General features: G+C 39.0%; 1 protein-coding gene across 3 annotated transcripts in view; it reads left to right on the top strand.

Annotated features, from left to right (window-relative positions):
* helz (helicase with zinc finger) overlaps window positions 1–18,645 on the top strand; it is a 69,394-nt gene that overhangs the window by 30,147 nt on the left and 20,602 nt on the right. For all 3 annotated transcript variants that reach the window (XM_079622612.1, XM_079622611.1, XM_079622610.1), the window contains exons 15-21: window positions 768–869; window positions 3,984–4,162; window positions 6,637–6,755; window positions 8,707–8,852; window positions 11,388–11,535; window positions 11,692–11,875; window positions 15,378–15,606. In XM_079622612.1, coding sequence (XP_079478738.1) covers window positions 768–869; window positions 3,984–4,162; window positions 6,637–6,755; window positions 8,707–8,852; window positions 11,388–11,535; window positions 11,692–11,875; window positions 15,378–15,606 — 1,107 coding nt within the window. The remainder of the gene's footprint in view (window positions 1–767; window positions 870–3,983; window positions 4,163–6,636; window positions 6,756–8,706; window positions 8,853–11,387; window positions 11,536–11,691; window positions 11,876–15,377; window positions 15,607–18,645) is intronic.

Below are 18,645 nucleotides of genomic sequence, written 5' to 3'. Positions count from 1 at the left end.
GGCAAGTTATTCAGCTCCACAATAGCACACAGAAGAACAGGCTGAATAGGTGTCCGGTATGTTAACGTAACACATTAACAGTTATTCAGCTGCACAATAGCATAAAGAACATATACCTGGGAGGCTGAATAGACTGAATTAACATTAGCCAGCGATTCCAACAAGTTACCGGTAAGCAAGTTCACCAAGCTCCCGCGATCTCACTCCACAACACTGAATCCATTGAACTCTTCCTCGGTGTCGCTTCTGAACAACTCCGCTAACTAGAGCGCCCTCTCGCGGCTGTAGACGGTAATGTTTTCTCTTGGTTCATCTCAGTCAGTATTAATTAATTTTGATATATAAGTCGCACCTGACTATAAGTCGCAGGACCAGCCAAACTATGAAAAAAAATAAGGAAAATACGGTATTTAAAAACTATAGCCACCAGGCTTAAACTTTGAGACTGGTGTGATAGATTTGCTTGCTTAACTTGTCTGTAGAACAAATTTCCTCCAGAATGTCTTGCCCCATAGACTTTTATTGTAAGTGGAAAACATTCTGTGTGTGCTTTGAGTGACGAATCGAAATCTCCCGTGGTGAAAACGCCACTGCACAGATGTTGTCAATAGACTTTAACGTGTATCGATCCTGAAACATTCCTCGCTAATCATGAGAAAATAGTCTGGGAGAACCGAGGGAATTGAGCTCAAGACGTTCAGCTGGGGTTTTTTGTACCGTGTCTCTAAGAGGGCGATCTAATGATGGTGGTTTTCTCTTTCTTCCAGGGTTCTGATCTGCACACATTCAAACAGCGCCGCAGATCTGTACATTAAAGATTACCTTCATCCATACGTGGAGGCTGGCAACCCACACGCACGACCTCTCAGGTAACACTCACCACATCTGCAGTGTGTAAGGCTATCACAATAACAACTTTTCTTTATAAATATAGTTTAAGCATTTAAGGTTCAATATTTAAAGTTGAAATATTATGTCAATGTGTTATTTTCAAAGTAGCCACACACCACTATTTCAGGCACAATTAGTTTGACTGTGGAACGTACAGTAGAAAAGCCAGTGTTGTTAAAGGCTATTATGCTAAATTCCCTTTTATAAGGGGTTTGAACACAGATGTGTGTCCACAGTGTGTGTAAACAACCAGCCTATAATGGTAATTTTATAACCCCATAAATCATAAACGGTCTCTCTCCGAATAAAAGTGGTTCCAGATTTCCCCCTATACACTTACGTAAGAGTTTATGTTCTGGTATTGGATGTACCAAATGAACATGAGTGTCTCCATGAACTCCTGGCATCTGAGCAGTTGAGGACACCGTGGTTGAATTTCATTTATGAAGGAAATGTGCCGAAAAAAGCCGTCAGAGTTAAATATTTACACAAATAATTTTACGTCGGACTGCTTCACAAAAGGGGGTCAAGTTCAATGCTGGGTTTGCCCAAAAGGCGAAAGATTTTAGATTAACATGACGGCACATGCTAGTCAATGAGTTGAATCAACTTAACTCCACAACAACTACATAAATGTATCCACTAACCATTCAGAAACTTCTTCCTGAGTCTCTCCGTCAGTGTCCGATGAACATGTGAGGCTGAACTCCCACAATTTCTGACATTTTGGCCGGGTGACTTCTCCAGTTTTGTTGTTGTTGAGGAGCCGAAGCACGAGCTGTAAAGGCTCCGCCCTCTTTTGGAAAAGGGGGCGGGGAGCAGCAGCTCATTTGCATTTAAAGGGACACACAAAAACTGTGTTTTGCCGAAAAGGGGCAAATTTGACAAGCTAAAATCAATTATCTGTGGGGCATTTTGAGCTGAAACTTAAGACACATTCTGGGGACATCAGAGACTTGTATTACATCTTGTGAAACCTTTAACTAAAAGTATTTAAAACACTTTCTATTAATTGAAATAAAGCTAAAATAAAATGTAGATATTAGATATATAATGTTTTTTTTTACTAAAATTACTAAAACTGAAATAAAAATAAAGGAAAATAGAGATTTTTTTCATGAAAAAAAAGCACATAACATAAAGAAATAAATCTTAAACTAAAATTAAAATGAAAACTAAAAAAAAAAAAAAATTAATAAATGGTCTAAGGTGTATATAAATAATACTAAAATAACAATGAGGAAAATACATTGTTATTGATACATTATTTATGACATCCCCAATGTGACTACTGGCTAAAGAATGACTTTCTAAATGGCGATCGGATGCAACCCTTGGCAATCTAGGCTTCATTTGATAGATTGAAAAACTGCACATCATAGAAGGAAATTTGTTATGCAATTTTGAGGATGGTTAGTCATCCAGATTATTTTAAAATCCGCTGTTTTTCTCATAGTTCATGGTTCCTTTGGCACACCACCCACACGAGTCTGTTACTCCGTTGTCTCTGATTGGGGATCTTGCATTTTGACCTGCATGGACAAAATTATATGAATTTGTTGATGAATCACCCTGGACTTATTGTGCACAGGTTTATCAGTCCTTACTTTTCTAATAAAAATGTTTGGTTTCTTTATCTTTCATCAAAATGTAATAACTTCACCTCTGAAACCAAAATTTTTTGTGCTGAAGTCAGCCGGGCTGCATGGTCATGGATGGGAAATATATTAACAGCTAGATGTTTAAATTTAATAAAGAACATATAAATTGTGCTTTCGGTACAAACTTGCCGCTGTGGTAGTGTGGGTGGTTGCCAGGGCATTGCTATGCAGTTGCTATGGAGTTTTGGGTTGTTGCCAGCGTCACTTCAAGTATTTTTGAGCTTCCGTTTACCATGTTCGGTGTGTGTGTGTGTGTGCGTTGATATCTTCAGAAGATTGAAGATTCATCTGGATTTCTTTCACAATGTCCTTATGAACTTTTTAAAGAAAGTTTTGGTAGAATGGACTTTCTATATATGGACTGAAATCTCTCAATGGACCATATGTTCATTTTTAGGTGAACTTTCCCTTTAAAAAATGCACAACTGTCTTAAGTGTGTAACGTTGTGGTTTGAGTCTGCAAAGTCCCTCCTGAGGGAGTTACTCTCGATGTCACTGTTTCTGAACTCCCTGAAACGCCTCCATTGTAGTCTTGCGTTTTCTTCCCGGAACGTCACAATATTCCTCATTTAAATAATCCCGCCCAAGGCATACGCAAAATAAAGGGGCGGGACCTGGTTGAGTGAGTTAGTATAAGTAGTAAACCTATTCTAGAAGAGTCCAGAAACAGAATCAAGACTTTGCAACATAAAAAAAACATAAAATGGCCTCTTTAAAGGGGTGGTTGATTATGATTTCACTTTTCTAACTTTAGTTAGTGTGTAATGTTGCTGTTTAAGCATAAACAACATCTGCAAAGTTACAACGCTCAAAGTTCAAAGCAAAGGGAGATATTTGCTTTTAAAGAAATTGCTTTTTAAGGACTAGAACAAACGGCTGGTAGGGACTACACGACATTCCTCCCGGGTTAGTGGCATCACCAACCCTAAAATTTACATAAACTCCGCCCCCTGAACACGATTTATAGATTATCATGACAGAATATGCTAATCAGTGACTAGAAGATAACTACACATAAGCTACATAAATTCATCAACTAACCATTCAGAAATGTCCTGTTGCTTCTACATGTTGTCACTTCTTCTTGAGTCTCTCCATCACTGTCTGACTCCGGTTTGAACATAAAAGGCTCAAAGTTTTTGAAATTTCCAGTGCATGTGTGTGTGAGGTAAAAGGACACGAGCTCTTGAAGCTCCGCCCCCTGTGCCGGGAGCAGCAGCTCATTTGCATTTAAAGGGACAGACACAAAACGGTGCGTTTTTGCTCAACCTCAAAAAGTGACAACTTTAACATGCTATATAAAAATATTTGTGGGGTATTTTGAGCTCAAACTTCACACACACACACTCTGAGGACATCAAACACGTATTTTACATCTTGTGAAAAGGGCATTATACCACTCCTTTAATGTTGGACTTTGTGTTTGTTCAGGGTTTACTTCAGGAACCGCTGGGTGAAGACGGTCCACCCGTTGGTGCAGCAGTACTGCCTGATCTCCGGAGCGTACTTCACCTTCCAGATGCCCACGCGACAGGATGTAGAGCGCCACCGTGTGGTTGTGGTCACACTCAGCACATCCCAGTACCTCTGCCAGCTTGACCTGGAGCCAGGTGTGAACACACACACACACACACATCCCTAATACTCTCAACATGCTCAAGACATCGCTTGCAGCTAGTTTTCATATCTGCACACATCCGATTAAAACAGAAAGACATGCCATAAGCACGTCACAGCTGGACGTGGCCGCATTAAAGCCCTCCTGCAGGAGCGATGCAGCCGGGACCGCAACAGTTTATTAGCAGAGGCTAATTTCCTCCTATGTGTCGGCGCACAGGATCATCTGTTGCTAAGAGACCCGGCTCGCCTGTCTGACACACTCAGCATCATTAACACCCGATGCTGTCGTCTTTTCTTTTTCATTTCATCTAGCCTCTTTTCCTATCTGTTCATTTAAAGTCATTACTACTGATTTCTGGCATTGTGCTAATGTGTTTTGAGAGGTTGAAGTTTATTCCCTTCAGTGATAAACATTTTGGGTTTGTATATCTTAGTCCAAATAATAAGTCTATATATATATATATATTTGACTTAATAGGGAGATTGATTTCAGAGGAGAACCATTATTTCAACCATTGGCGCCAATTAGATTCAAAATGTAATTTACAACAATTCATTTTCCACACTTTGTCATTTAATGAACTCAAGGAACTATATTTATTCACCATTATATAGTAAAACGTATTTTGCCGAGACACTTTTGCTAAAACATTTTAGACTTTTTTTTAAAACAGTTTTGAGTGATTCAAACAAAACAAATCGTCATTACTGATATCTATAGAGCAAATATAATGCTGATATTTACACTACAATCCAAAAGTTTGAGGTCAGTAAGATATATATATATTTTTTTTTAAAGACATTAATAGTTTTCTTCAGCAAGCAAACATTAAATTGATCAAAAGTGACAGTAAATACACTTGTAATATGACAGATGATTTCTATTTCAAATAAATGCTGTTTTGTAGAAACATTTATAAGGAAATATAGCTGCGGGCAGCAATTATCAGGGTTCAGGTGCTATAAGGCCTTTAAGCACATGCGTAACATTTTTATGTTTTATTTAACAAGCTTGTAACCACTTAGATCAGAGATGGAAAAGACCATTTACAGCCAATACAGGCAATTCACTAAGGAAATGCACGTTTTTTAAGCTTTTAACAGTTATAGACCCACCTATGACCTAGAATCATGTGCTCACCTTAATGTTTTCGATTAGGTATGGTAGGGTTTGGGTAGACTTGGCCACGTCTATTTTCCAAATGACCCTATTATAGCCTTCCAAATGCCAAAGTTCAACATCTTTTGATAACTATTGGCCTAGAGAGTCCTGGGAATTGTGCTGCAGTGGTTTTATCGAGGTTGAGCCACGATTTACAAATAATCAATATTTAACGAACGATTCGATTGATGGTGGGGGTCCTAGAGGCAAAGTTGCTCAGTATGAGGTTCTACCATGCGGCATGAATGTCGTGGGCGTGTGCGGAAAACCGCGTGAGATGCAATCCTTTACGCATGTGAAAAATGCAAATGCGTTAGCCCTAACGGCCTCCGTTAACCTTGTCTTCTTAAACTTCATTGGCAGCCTCCGGCCACGTTTTTCGAGATACGCCAATGTCCTCAAAGTCAGTCTTGGCACCTTGGACGAAGACACCGCATGCCAATTTTCAAGTCTATCAGACTTAGGGTTGTGTAGTTATAGCCATTTTTATGGTTTTTTTCCATGTTATAGCGCCACCAAGTGTCCAGTCGCCGTATGCTTTTTCACAAGACCCTAGAATAAGCTCCTGCATATGTGCGCCGAGTTTGATGAAAATATCTAACTCTGTTCACAAGTTACAGACAATTTTAGTAAAAGTTGCTCCGCCCACTTTGAACGTTTTGTCGGCCCTCAGAGACCATGAATCAAAATGTCATCTTTTTTTTATAGAATTATTGTCAATTATAATTATTGTCAATTATAATTATTGAAAATCAGACTCCAGAGAATCTTGCTGCACTGATTTGGTTCCGATTGGGCCAAAAACCTAGGACTAGTTCGCAGAAGTAGGTTTTCCAAAAAAATCCCAAATACCCGAAAATGTTGACGATCGAATAATACGACGATTGTTACAATATCTCACAATATTACTAATTTTACTGTATTTTCTATCAAATAAATGCATCTTTGGTGAACATGAGAGACTTTGTCTTTATGGACAAAAAGTTGCGTTAATATCGGCATAAAGCTGCTTAATTTTGTACCATGGAAAATGGTAAAAAAATCTGCCTTGACAGATCTGAGAGTTATCCGTCAAACACACACACACACACACACACACACACACACACACACACACACACACACGTCTACACTAAAGAGTATACATCTGTTCCCATGAGATGGCGTGTGCACAGCCTCTGCTGGACGCTTTTGTGTTAATGGCTGCTGATGTGTGCTGTTATCTATTATTAAATTAATACCTTCTCCTGTGAAGCTCCATGTAATTTAATATTTCATTCCCATGTACGCGTGTTTCCAAAGGGATCTTCACACACATCCTGTTGGACGAGGCAGCCCAGGCCATGGAGTGCGAGACCATCATGCCATTGGCGTTGGCGGCTAATAGCACCCGAGTCGTACTGGCAGGAGACCACATGCAGGTACAACAACATGACGTCAGCACTGAGAATGGCGAGATTGCAGAGGCTCTTTATATGATTTAAAAACATCAAACCAGAGAATTGGGTTTACTTAAGTCTATTCTGAATTAAAATGGACCCGTGAAGTCAACGCATTTCTACGGACCCTACATTTGCCAAACAGACTGCAGGAGTTTTGACTCATTGGCTCCTTTTTGTTTGTTTATAAGTGAAGATTTATGAATGTTTTAGTTAACTACAACTTAAATTAAACTAACTACATTAAAATATTAAGATTAAAATATTTCTGCTAATTAACGCTGAGCCCAAAGTCCCTTCAAGGCGAGTAATCTCATTCGGCGGCCATCTTTGGCCAGCTAATTCAGTCATGCAAATGCAATGAATGGGGAAACATCAAATTCTCCAAAGCTGTTCTCCAAGCTTACGATTAAATTTCATTTTTAAAATCACCATTGAAATCTGACGACAGCTGTCTCGTAAATTGTGTTTCTAAATGCTCAAATCATAACAAAAAACTGCTGAAATTTTTTTTCAGGCTGGACCAGCCATTACACATGTGCAGTCATAAGCACGCTTCTCAGCACACTGACTGACTTTACCGATTGGTGATTGGCTCTTTTTTATTTAGAAGGCGGGATTTATTCCTCCATATTGCACCTTGCACTTTCTCCCATTCATAAATAATATGAGTGTACCGTCTGTGCATAAAAAGGCTTTTGCCTGAGCGTTTAAAGATCAATCTCTCCTCGCTGCCCTCACTCTGTAGACAGTGTCGCGTCAGAGCCTGACCCCAGCGTGCAGAACCGAGTGGAACCAATGGGCTTCTAATTAAGTGCCATTTAGATGGAAACCTCATCAGCCACACTCATTTCCCGCTGCATTAAAAATTCATCTCACACCCTACCTGTACCTCCTCTCATGTGGAGGAGGACCTCAAATCTGTCAGGAATGGACAATCATTTCTTTAGAAGTTGTTGACAAGTAAGAGTTGCTGATATCTAGAGAACACAGTGGCCGATTGCAGAATAGATGGAAATTATTTCCTTAAAATGTAAACCTATTTTTAAAAAATATATACATACAGGTGAAACTCGAAAGCCTTTATTTGTTATAATTTTGATGATTATGGCTTACAGCTTAAGAAAATATACAGCTTTTCTCATTTTGAATTTGGGGTTTTCATAAGCTGTAAGCCATAATCATCAAAATTATAACAAATAAAGGCTTGCAATATCTCACTTTGCATGTAATGAGTCTATATAATATATTAGTTTCACCTTTTAAGTTGAATTACTGAAATATATGAACTTTTGCACCATATTCATATTTTTCGAGTTTCACCTGTATGTGTGTGTGTGTGTGTGTATATATATATATATATATATATATATATATATATATATATATATATATATATATATATATATATATATATATTATTGTTTGCTAAAGCTATTAAAAATATTATTTCAGTCATTTAAATAAAGCTGAAGTAAAAAAAATCAAATGTAATAAATAAAAAATATAATATAAATATTAAAGTAAAACATGAAAATAAATGAAAGTTAGAAATGTTGCCTTAACTAAAACAAGTTTAGGTACTAAAATTACTAAAACTAAAAGTGAATTAAAGCTGTGTAGCAGAATATTTAAAACAAGAAAAACAAATAAAAATGACAACTCTGGCCCTTAGCACATAAAATTACTAAAACTTAAAATATAATTAAACCAAAAAAACTGAAAGTATAAAAACAAGTTCATTCAAAACATTAATAGATACTAATATAGTATATAAATGATACTAATATAACACTGCTCTTACACTTACACTGTTCAAGATCGCAAAAAAAGCCTTTATCAAGTGTGTGTGTGTGTGAGTGCCTGTGTGCGCGCGTGTGTGTGTGGTGTAACGCATGTAATTGTGACTCTGAGGTCTCCTGTCCCCTTGCAGCTCAGTCCGTTTGTGTACGGCGAGTTTGCGCGCGAGAGGAATCTGCACGTGTCTCTTCTGGACCGGCTGTACGAGCATTACCCATCCGAGTACCCCTGCAGGATCATGCTGTGCGAAAACTACCGCTCCCATGAGGCAATCATCAAGTAGGTGTGAACTTTTTCACACCACTCTTCCTGAGGAGAGACAGACATGCAAACACACGAAACACTAGGGCTGTGTTGTTGCCCACATAATTACCCACATGTCTGTCAACACTTTCTCTCTCTCACTGTTACGTCTTGCTCCCTCTCTCTTCTGTCTGTTTCTCCATTTCTGCTTCTATCGTTCTCCATTTAACTTCTATGTAGATCTATTATATGTGTGACATGAGTCAGAGTTTCTAAACTACTAGGACATAAGTACATGTCGATTCTCATGTCACACACTGCAGGTATAAAGAAATGCTAAACTCAGATAATAAAAAGCAACAAACCAAATAGCCGTGCATAGTTGGGAGAGCAAAATAAATCGACTCATCAACTTTTAAAATGGAGAAAATGCTTCCCATATTTTTTGTTGTTGATGTCCAAGGCCGTACATTTGATTAAAGTGTTTTTGTGTGTTCAAGTTACCATGCCAACATAGGCAAATTCTTCCGATCGTCAAACGCTGAATAAAATTGCAGGGGAAAAAATATCACAAAGAATACATTAAATTAACAAACATGATAATACCAAAATAACACCAGAAAATCTATATTGGCCTTTCAAATGTATTCAACCCTGTCTCACAGGTTTGAGCATATTGAACATTTAATGAACAGCTTCTCTGATTGGAAAGGAATTAAAATACCTTAAAGGATTAGTTCACTTTCAAAAAAATTGTTGCTAATAATTTACTCTCCCCGATGTCATCCAAGATGTCCATGTCTTTCTTTCTTCAGTTGAAAAGAAATTTAGGTTTTTGAGGAAAACATTCCAGGATTTTTCTACACAGAATGGACTTCAATGGCAACCAACGGTTTGAAGGTTCTAATGTCCGTCTCAATACATCTTCAAAGTCTCGACACGATCCCAGTCGAGATATAAGGGTCTTATCCAGCGAAACGATCGGCCATTTTCTAAAAAATATATATATATACTTTTTAACCACAATTGTTCGTCTTGTGCTGGTCTGCGACGCGCCACGTATTACGTCATCACGTTGAAAAGGTCACGAAAAAAATACAAAATAAAAAAATAAAACAAAGATGTCGGCCGATTTTGAAGTTGGAGGAGAAAATGAGATGGAGTTTTTCGCCCTTCCCTACTTTTTTGAACCGGAGTACACAGACAAATAACTTAGATGACGTGAACGTGACCTTTCCGACGTGATGACATAATACGTGACGCGCCGCCGACCAGCACAAGACGAACAATTGTGGTTAAAAAGTATATACATTAAAACAAAATTTGTTTAATTACATTGTTTGGCTGGATAAGACCCTTATTTCTAGACTGGGATCGTGTCGAGACTTTGAAGCTGCATTGAGACGGATATTTGAACCACCTTCTGAACATTGGGAGAGATGGTTGCCATTGAAGTCCACTCTGTGTAGAAAAAGCCTGGAATGTTTTCCTCAAAAACCTAAATTTCTTTTCGACTGAAGAAAGAAAGACATGTATATCTTGAATGACATCGGGGTGAGTAAATTATCAGCAAAAATGTTTTTGAAAGTGAACTAATCCTTTAAAATAGAATATTAAAATACAGGAGTCTAGTCCACTAGTAAAAATGCTTTTATTTGTAAAAAAATAAAATAAAAATTACATTATCATCATAATAAGAGTAAAGGGTTTAATGAATGTTAGTATTCTTTTATGAGAGCAGCACTCAAGCTTTATCCGTTTTTTAAGATACATATTGATTTACAGATTTGCAGTGTGAATCCGACTGCTATGTTCTTTTATGTAAATATATCCAAACATAATCCTCAGTGGGATCAGTTTCAATCCATGTTTTAAATATAATATGAGACGACTTTCCTTAAGGACAGACAAGGTTGCATGCGTAACCTGAGGTCTGTTACCACATACGCACACTCATGCCAATAGTAACACACATGCTGTTATTCCCTGTTTGGACTCCACGTTGTGTGTTTTGAGATTGAAATCTGACAAAACAGAACAAAGATGGTAGCCAAAGTCGGCACACCTCTCTGAGCGGCGGGAGCCATGTTGACGCCAGCGCTGAGGCTTTGTAAATTAAGTGCCAGTCTTTTTTGGATGTGTTCAGTCATTCGCTGATAGATGGCCTCTTCCCGATGCCTCCCAGTGCTCTCCACTTTTGAGGAGTCAGAAATAATGACTAAAACGTCCTTGATTGGAGAGCTTTGCCGTCAAATTGTTAATTAAAATGGATATGAGTGTCTTCAACGCTGAAATTTGCATCACATTGTTTTTTATCGAATCATTTTGCATATAATCTGCATACATTGTGCTGTTAAACGTTTGAGTGCGTGATTTCCAATTCAACCAATGCGTAATTGTGGAGCATAAACAAAAAGTGTTAATAAACCCATTGCCCTGATAAATACATTTGGCAGCATTTGAAATCTTCTAGTGTTTTAGCTTCATATTTGGGGTTCGAGGTCTTGATAGTGGAGCTGAATGGCTATTTTAAGGTTGTCAGTGCTGACTGTGTGTTCTGGCTGACTGCAGCTATACGTCTGAGCTCTTCTACGAGGGCAAACTGATGGCCAGCGGGAAGCAGCCGCCCCATAAGGACTTCTACCCTCTGACCTTCTTCACTGCCCGCGGAGAAGATGTTCAAGAGAAGAACAGCACTGCTTACTACAACAACGCTGAGGTAACCCCAACATAACCATTGACAAGTTGTTTTCTCCTGTTACATATAGTTTTCAGTGCACTAGATTTGGTGCACACAGGCCTAATATCAGATTGAATAGATGTATGGGTGTTTTGGACCGTTATCATTGAGAATCCCTTGGGAATGCTCCGTCAGGTGTTTGAGATAGTTGAGCGGGTGGAGGAGATGAGGAAGAAGTGGCCGGTGGCCTGGGGGAAGCTGGACGAGGGGAGTATCGGCGTGGTCTCGCCCTACGCCGACCAGGTCTTCCGAATCAGAGCCGAACTTCGCAAAAAGAGGATGCCGGAGGTCAGCGTGGAGAGAGTACTCAATGTCCAGGGTGAGTGAACTCACTTTTATATGCACAAATGGCCCAAATTATATTGTCTTTTTTAGAAAATCATGGTAGCATGCAAAATTAAACCTACCGTATTTTCCGGACTATAAGTCGCTCCGGAGTATAAGTCGCATCAGTCAAAAAATACGTCACGAAGAGGAAAAAAACATATAAGTCGCACTGGACTATAGGTCGCATTTATTTAGAAATTTATTTCACAAAATCCAAGACCAAGAACAGACATTTAATCTGGAAAGGCAAGTTATTCAGCTCCACAATAGCACACAGAACAACAGGCTGAATAGGTGTCCGGTGTGTTAGCGTAACACATTAACAGTTATTCAGCTACACAATAGCACACAGAACAACAGCTGAATAGGTGTCCGGTGTGTTAACGTAACACATTAACAGTTATTCAGCTGCACAATAGCATAAAGAACATATACCTGGGAGGCTGAATAGACTAAATTAACATTAGCCAGCGAGTCCAACAAGTTACCGGTAAGCAAGTTCACCAAGCTCCCGCGATCTCACTCCACAACACTGAATCCACTGAACTCTTCCTCGGTGTCGCTTCTGAACAACTCCGCCAACTAGAGCGCCCTCTCGCGGCTGTAGACGGTAATATTTTTTCCTGGTTCATCTCAGCCAGTACGAATTAATTTTGATATATAAGTCGCACCTGACTATAAGTCACAGGACCAGCAAACAATGAAAAAAAAGTGTGACTTATAGTCTGGAAAATACGGTAGCTACCGGTACTTTACATGCTTATTGCATGTTATTTAATAGTTTATAGGGTGATAGGGCATTATGAGAATTGGTAAAGGGCACCTATTGTGTTTTTATTTTTATTTTTGACCTTTCCTTGAGTGTATAATATAGCTGTCTGCACATGTAAATGGTCTGCAAAGTTACAAAGCTCAAAGTTCACACCAAATGGCACTAATCTTTCCAACAGAATACGCTTTCCTTAAACGCCTGGTTTGTAGACCTGTAATTATTTCCGTGACATAGATGCTCGCCCTCAAACAAAAGCAGTTGTAAGGCCAGGAAGAGTTTCATTATGTTGAAGGGCAAAACATCATTACATTGATACCTAACCCTAACCCTTGGCATACAGAGGTTGCATTTATTGAGCAGCCACAATCGCGAACAATATAATCGAGATTCATGTTTGGATTTATTACAGTTCGTCGCTAAGAAGGTTTGCTCATAGGTTTAGTCGCAGTACAAGCACAAGCGGCCTCGTGAAGGAACTTACACTGGCTGAAGTACACTTTCATGTGAGCAGAATATTGCAGTGGAGATTGTTACATCTCCAACATACGTTTTGGGAAGATTAAGTAAAACATTGGGCAGAAAATGTATCCATTTTAAGAGAAATGCTATGATTGGGGGGATTTAAACTCTTGACATCTGGCAACCGTGGAGGCTTGTTGCCAATGCAACATAACGGAAATGTCGAATGGAAGAAAAAAAAAACGCATTTTCAGGATAAATAATCAGCAGACCAATATCTCAGATGATTATGCCTTGTCAATCGAGAGAAGCAGAAATCGTGATCACGATTAATCATGTGGCCCTGGTAGTTTACCATCTTGGATTTATGTTTCCACTGACCAGGGAAAAAGATTGCTTTTTTTTTTTACATTTGATCGTACCTCACAATTTTGTCAAAGTGAGGTATTTTCAGCATAATGACGGTACCTAACTATTGGAACATCTTTGGCGTTGTGAATGCGCCTGTGCTGCTTTTCAAATGCTCCCCCTGGAAGATGATCACTAGTTTTTAAACCGGACCCCATGTGTCAGCCCAGACGGGTGGCAGGGAGAGAAAGTTTACAAGACAGCAATTTAGCCTGCCAAATGTGTGTTTGGTGAAGAGCCGGTGTCCCGCGGGTTTCATTTGAAAAGCCAGATTGGTTTGTGCATAATTGATGGCGTTTGGTTCAGCCCGTTGCATTGAAATCGCCTTTTTAATGGATGGAGAAATTCCTGTTACGAGATTCATCTTAAGTGTTCATTGCCCGAGTCATGTTCTGTCTGGCTGCCAATCTGAGCTGGCCCCCAAAAATGAGAAGTCACTATAAGTTCTGCTTTTGTCCTAATTAATAGAGAGATCTTCTGTTATTATAGTGACATTCATTGCATGTTCGTGGCTTTCCAGTTTTTCAACATGAGATCAAATTTAACCCCATTAAGTCTTACTGTGAAGTGGTTTGTTGGTGTACAACAGGGTTTTGCAAATGGGGGTTCATGACTAGCAAAAAAACATCTAGCATTGAGAGCTTTGTTGGTGTACAGACAGTTTAATAAGAAGATACTTTATAAAGGCCGTACACGTCGCGTATACAGGCAGGAGCCATCTTGGAAAACAGTCTCAACCAGTCGAGCCACGAACACCGTGCTACGTGAGATGAACTGTGACTTAAACCTATCGACCAGCTCACTTAGCACAGCGTTCGTGTTCTCCAAGATGGCTCCTGCCTGTATACGCGTAATGTACTGTCTTTATAAAGTATCTTCTTATTAAACTGTCTGTACAATTACACAGTTCTCAATGCTTCGGTTTGCATGTAGGGACCCTCATTATACTACCGTGTTAGTTTGAGGCTATTTTGAGCCTTGTCAGTGGTATTAACTAGCGATTTCTTTTTACTTATTCGATGCCTCATATACTAGCGTTATTAGCTAATCAGTTTTTAGAGATAAAACTCTTTACATTCGATTATCATGAAAACATATCCCAGCGAACGGTTGACTCGGTTACCATGTGTTATTAACCCCTAGGTTCATTTTGCGCCGGAATTGTCCTTTAACATTAAAGGGGATCTATGTAGAATTCAGAAACTGTCGTTATTAGCGACACCGGTGGCAGTTAAGTGAACTGCAGCCAGCAGCTTATTGCTTGTGCTTGTACACGCGCACGTAACGCAGGAGACTGAACGTGATTCAAGTCCCGGTTTTATACTCACGGCGAAGTTCTTTTTTCGTTCTTCGCTTATAGAAGTAAAAAGAAGTTTGGACTACTTGAAAAAGTTGAACAAATCACCCAGACAACCTAGGAAGTCGGGTTAGGTCTGTTTTTATAGGTTATGTTTCAAGCAGTTCACACACTGGCAATAAATAAACGATTAATACGTGATAATTCTTACATATTGAGGTACATATATAGTTAAATGCATTAGAACTAACTTAGCAATATATTTTTACAGCATTTTTAACCTTTGTTAACGTTAGTTAATAAAAATACATTAGTTCCTTGTTTGTTCATGTTAAAAACAGTGCCTTAACTGATAACTTTAAATATTTAGTAAATGTAACATTTAAGACTAATACATGCTAGTATTGTTTGTCACTAATGTATTGAACTAATGCTAATGAAACAACAACTCGCCTTTTCTGCAGATTCATCGAAGTAAAACTGGTTTCATGTTGACTTTTTATTGAATGTCTTATGTCAGCACGGTTATAAAGTACACGTATCTCCTGCCGTCCATAGGGAAGCAGTTCCGGGTGCTGTTCCTGAGCACCGTCCGGACCCGTCACACCTGCAAACACAAGCAGACGGCCATCAAGAGGAAAGAGCAGCTGGTGGAGGACTCCACTGAAGACCTGGACTACGGCTTCCTCTCCAACTACAAGCTGCTGAACACCGCCATCACTCGAGCGCAGTCACTGGTGGCCGTGGTGGGAGACCCCATCGCTCTCTGCTCAGTGGGACGCTGCAGGTAACCCGACTCTTTTTAAATGGCTCAACCACTTAGTTTGTTGAAGTTAAAGGTACACTGTGTAGTTTTTTAAGGATTTTATTAGCTAAAATCAATGTCTTCGTTGTTGTAAAATTACCTCTGCCAATGATCTGACTTATCCTCGTAAGCGAAGAATTTCTTATCTATATTTACATGGGACGGGTAAGTCCAAGGAGGCTTCCATGTTGTTCCGCCATTTTGAAAAACTATAATAGCAGAGAGGGACAAAAAGCACTAGCCTACCTCAACGCGTTTTCGTTCAGAGCCAGTGTCACGTGACTGAGACGGACGGGGAGATCAGTGAGAGGTGCTTGGCACTGTCCCGGCAAATTTGAAAGGTTGCACTGCACGGTACTTCATAATGAAGGATCATACATACAATATGCCAAACCACAGGAGATGCTTTTTACAGTCTGTGATTCACACTGTAACATTTGTTTGTTCATTGTGTGTCAAGTTGCAGTTTGTTTGAAATAACGAACCTCATCCCCCGAAAGAAAACCAGATGAAGTGCTATTCTTGGAAGACATGTTGTCAAAGCTTCTTGGTACATAGCGGCTACCGTAGTTGCAACACGCATTTGAAAAAGTGAGGCGCTAGAGAGCACTATTCGTTTGAATGCAAAATACAATTTCATTTTTTTTTAAATTCTATTTACACTACTGGTTAAAAGTTTGGAATAATTAAAAAAAATAATGTTTTTGAAAGAAGTCTATTATGATCACTAGGGATGGGTGTCGTTAAGGTTTTAACGGTATTACTACTCTTACCGATACCGCTTATCGATCTGCTACTTTAACGGTATTCTTATCGGTTCTTTTTGTTATAAAAAATACATATCTATGGCAAAAGAAAAATGAGTGCTTTAACAAAACAAATAAAACCTCTGTTTGTTATGCAGCAGTGTGCAGGCTTTTAATACCGGGTTTCGGTATTAATTCGGCATCATCCCGAATGATCACTAATCTGACTCCAGTCTTCAGTGTCACATGATCCTATCCTTCTAATAAGCTGATTTTCTCAATTATTATTTATGGTTCTTGTTATAAAACAAGAGATTTAGTTTTTGCTGCTTAATATTTTTGTGGAAATCATTTTGTTCCATGCTTTGGTGTTTAGAAAGTACAAGAGAACGATACTTAATTTTAAATATAAATCTTTTTTAACATTATAAATGTCTCTACTGTCACTTTTGATCTGTTTAATGCATCATCTCCTCTCTGTATCAAAGTATGAATTTCTTAGTGTTAAGATCATCAAATCATCATATTAGAATGATTTCTGAAGGATCATGTGACACTGAAGACTGGAGTAATGATGCTGAAAATTCATCTTTGATCACAGGAATAAATTACATTCGAAGCTATATTAAAATAAAGTTATGAATGTTTTCGGGAGTTTGTGATGTGAACAGGGCTTTGTGGGTGAGCCTGTCTGGATGTGAAAGCAGGGCAGACGGTGGCTCACTGCTGTCTGGTTTTGGTGAGTACCTGTGTAGTCACAGTCCCCAAAGGAAGAGCTGTCCCTCTGCCTTCCCATCATGCACTTCACCGCTGTCAGCTTGGACTAATACGCTCCTCACGCACGGACGCTTCAGACATAGCGTCTACAGAAGGGCATATCAAATCTTTTGGCACCTCTCTTCAGGGTTCTGATTGGAGGACAGTGTGAAGCTAATGCACTTGTTTACCGTCCCGGCTTCAGTGCACTGTTGTTTGAGTTTTGAGCTGCAACAACTAATCAATAATAATCAACAACGAATTTGATTATCAATTAAGTGGATTTCTGTGATGCGGAAAGTGCCGAATCTAGCCATAAAAACAGGATTTACTGTGTTACGTGGAATGTCATAGAATTTGACACATTTTAGATAAATGCATCAAAACTAGGGTTGTTTAATTTTCATTTGATTACACTTTAAATGAATGTTTTATGCTTTAATTTGATTACTGCTGTTTTTTTATCATTCATTTGTATTGAATCATAAATCCAGAAAAATTCAAATGCAACACCGTGAGGTCACACATGCAAAACTACCATATCAACTACTGTTTTACAAGCTATTTTTAAAGTGCCCTTATTATGCTGTATTAAAGGTTCCTAATGTTGTTTCGAAGGTCTTCTACAATAGGTTTACATCCATCCGAGGTCAAAAAATGCTTTCGTTTTTTTTCATAATATACATTTCACCTCTTTTCTCACGGTGTCTGAAACGGTTCGATAAAGGATTCAGTCTCTCTGAACCCCTCTTTTCTGAGAGTCTACTCTGCTCTGATTGGTCAGATGACCCAGTCTGTTGTGATTGGTCTACTAAGCTCTGATTGGTCAGATGACCCAGTCTGTTGTGATTGGTCTACTCTGCTCTGATTGGTCAGGTGACCCAGTCTGTTGTGATTGGTCTACTAAGCTCTGAATGGTCAGATGACCCAGTCTGTTGTGATTGGTCTACTAAGCTCTGATTGGTCAGATGACCCAGTCTGTTGTGATTGGTCTACTCTGCTCTGATTGGTCAGGTTACCCAGTCTGTTGTGATTGGTCTACTCTGCTTTAATTGGTCAGATGACCCAGTTTGTGCAGGCAGTAATACTGCTTATGACTAGTTTCAGGCAGAATCCGTTCTTTCTTTTGGGAGACAATAGCCCCTTTCACACAGCAATCCCGCTAAATTAGCATAAATTGGTCCAAATTAGCATACTTTACTGGTAAATACACAAATATGCTGTTCACAAAAGCAACGGCATTCTAGCTTTTTACCGGTAAGAGTCCATTCACACAACAGCAGCGATATACCGGTAAATTCTGTGATGTCGGTCATCAGAAATTATCTTTAAACGCCGCTCCGTTGTCTTCATCCGCTCGCATGAGAAGAAGCGCTTAAGTTTCAATTCGACAAAAAATTTGACGTCTGAGTGAAAGGCATAACGAATGATCAAACAGAATGCGTTTTTGCCCCTAAAAACACGAGACTCACATAATCGTGTCCAACTGCAGAGCCACAGCGCTGATGAATGGAAGAGG

The sequence above is a fragment of the Phoxinus phoxinus genome, assembly GCF_949152265.1.
Source record: "Phoxinus phoxinus genome assembly, chromosome: 1".
NCBI lineage: Eukaryota > Metazoa > Chordata > Actinopteri > Cypriniformes > Leuciscidae > Phoxinus > Phoxinus phoxinus.
The sequence above is the reverse complement of the archived record's forward strand: the minus strand, read 5'-3'. Positions and strand labels throughout refer to the sequence as shown.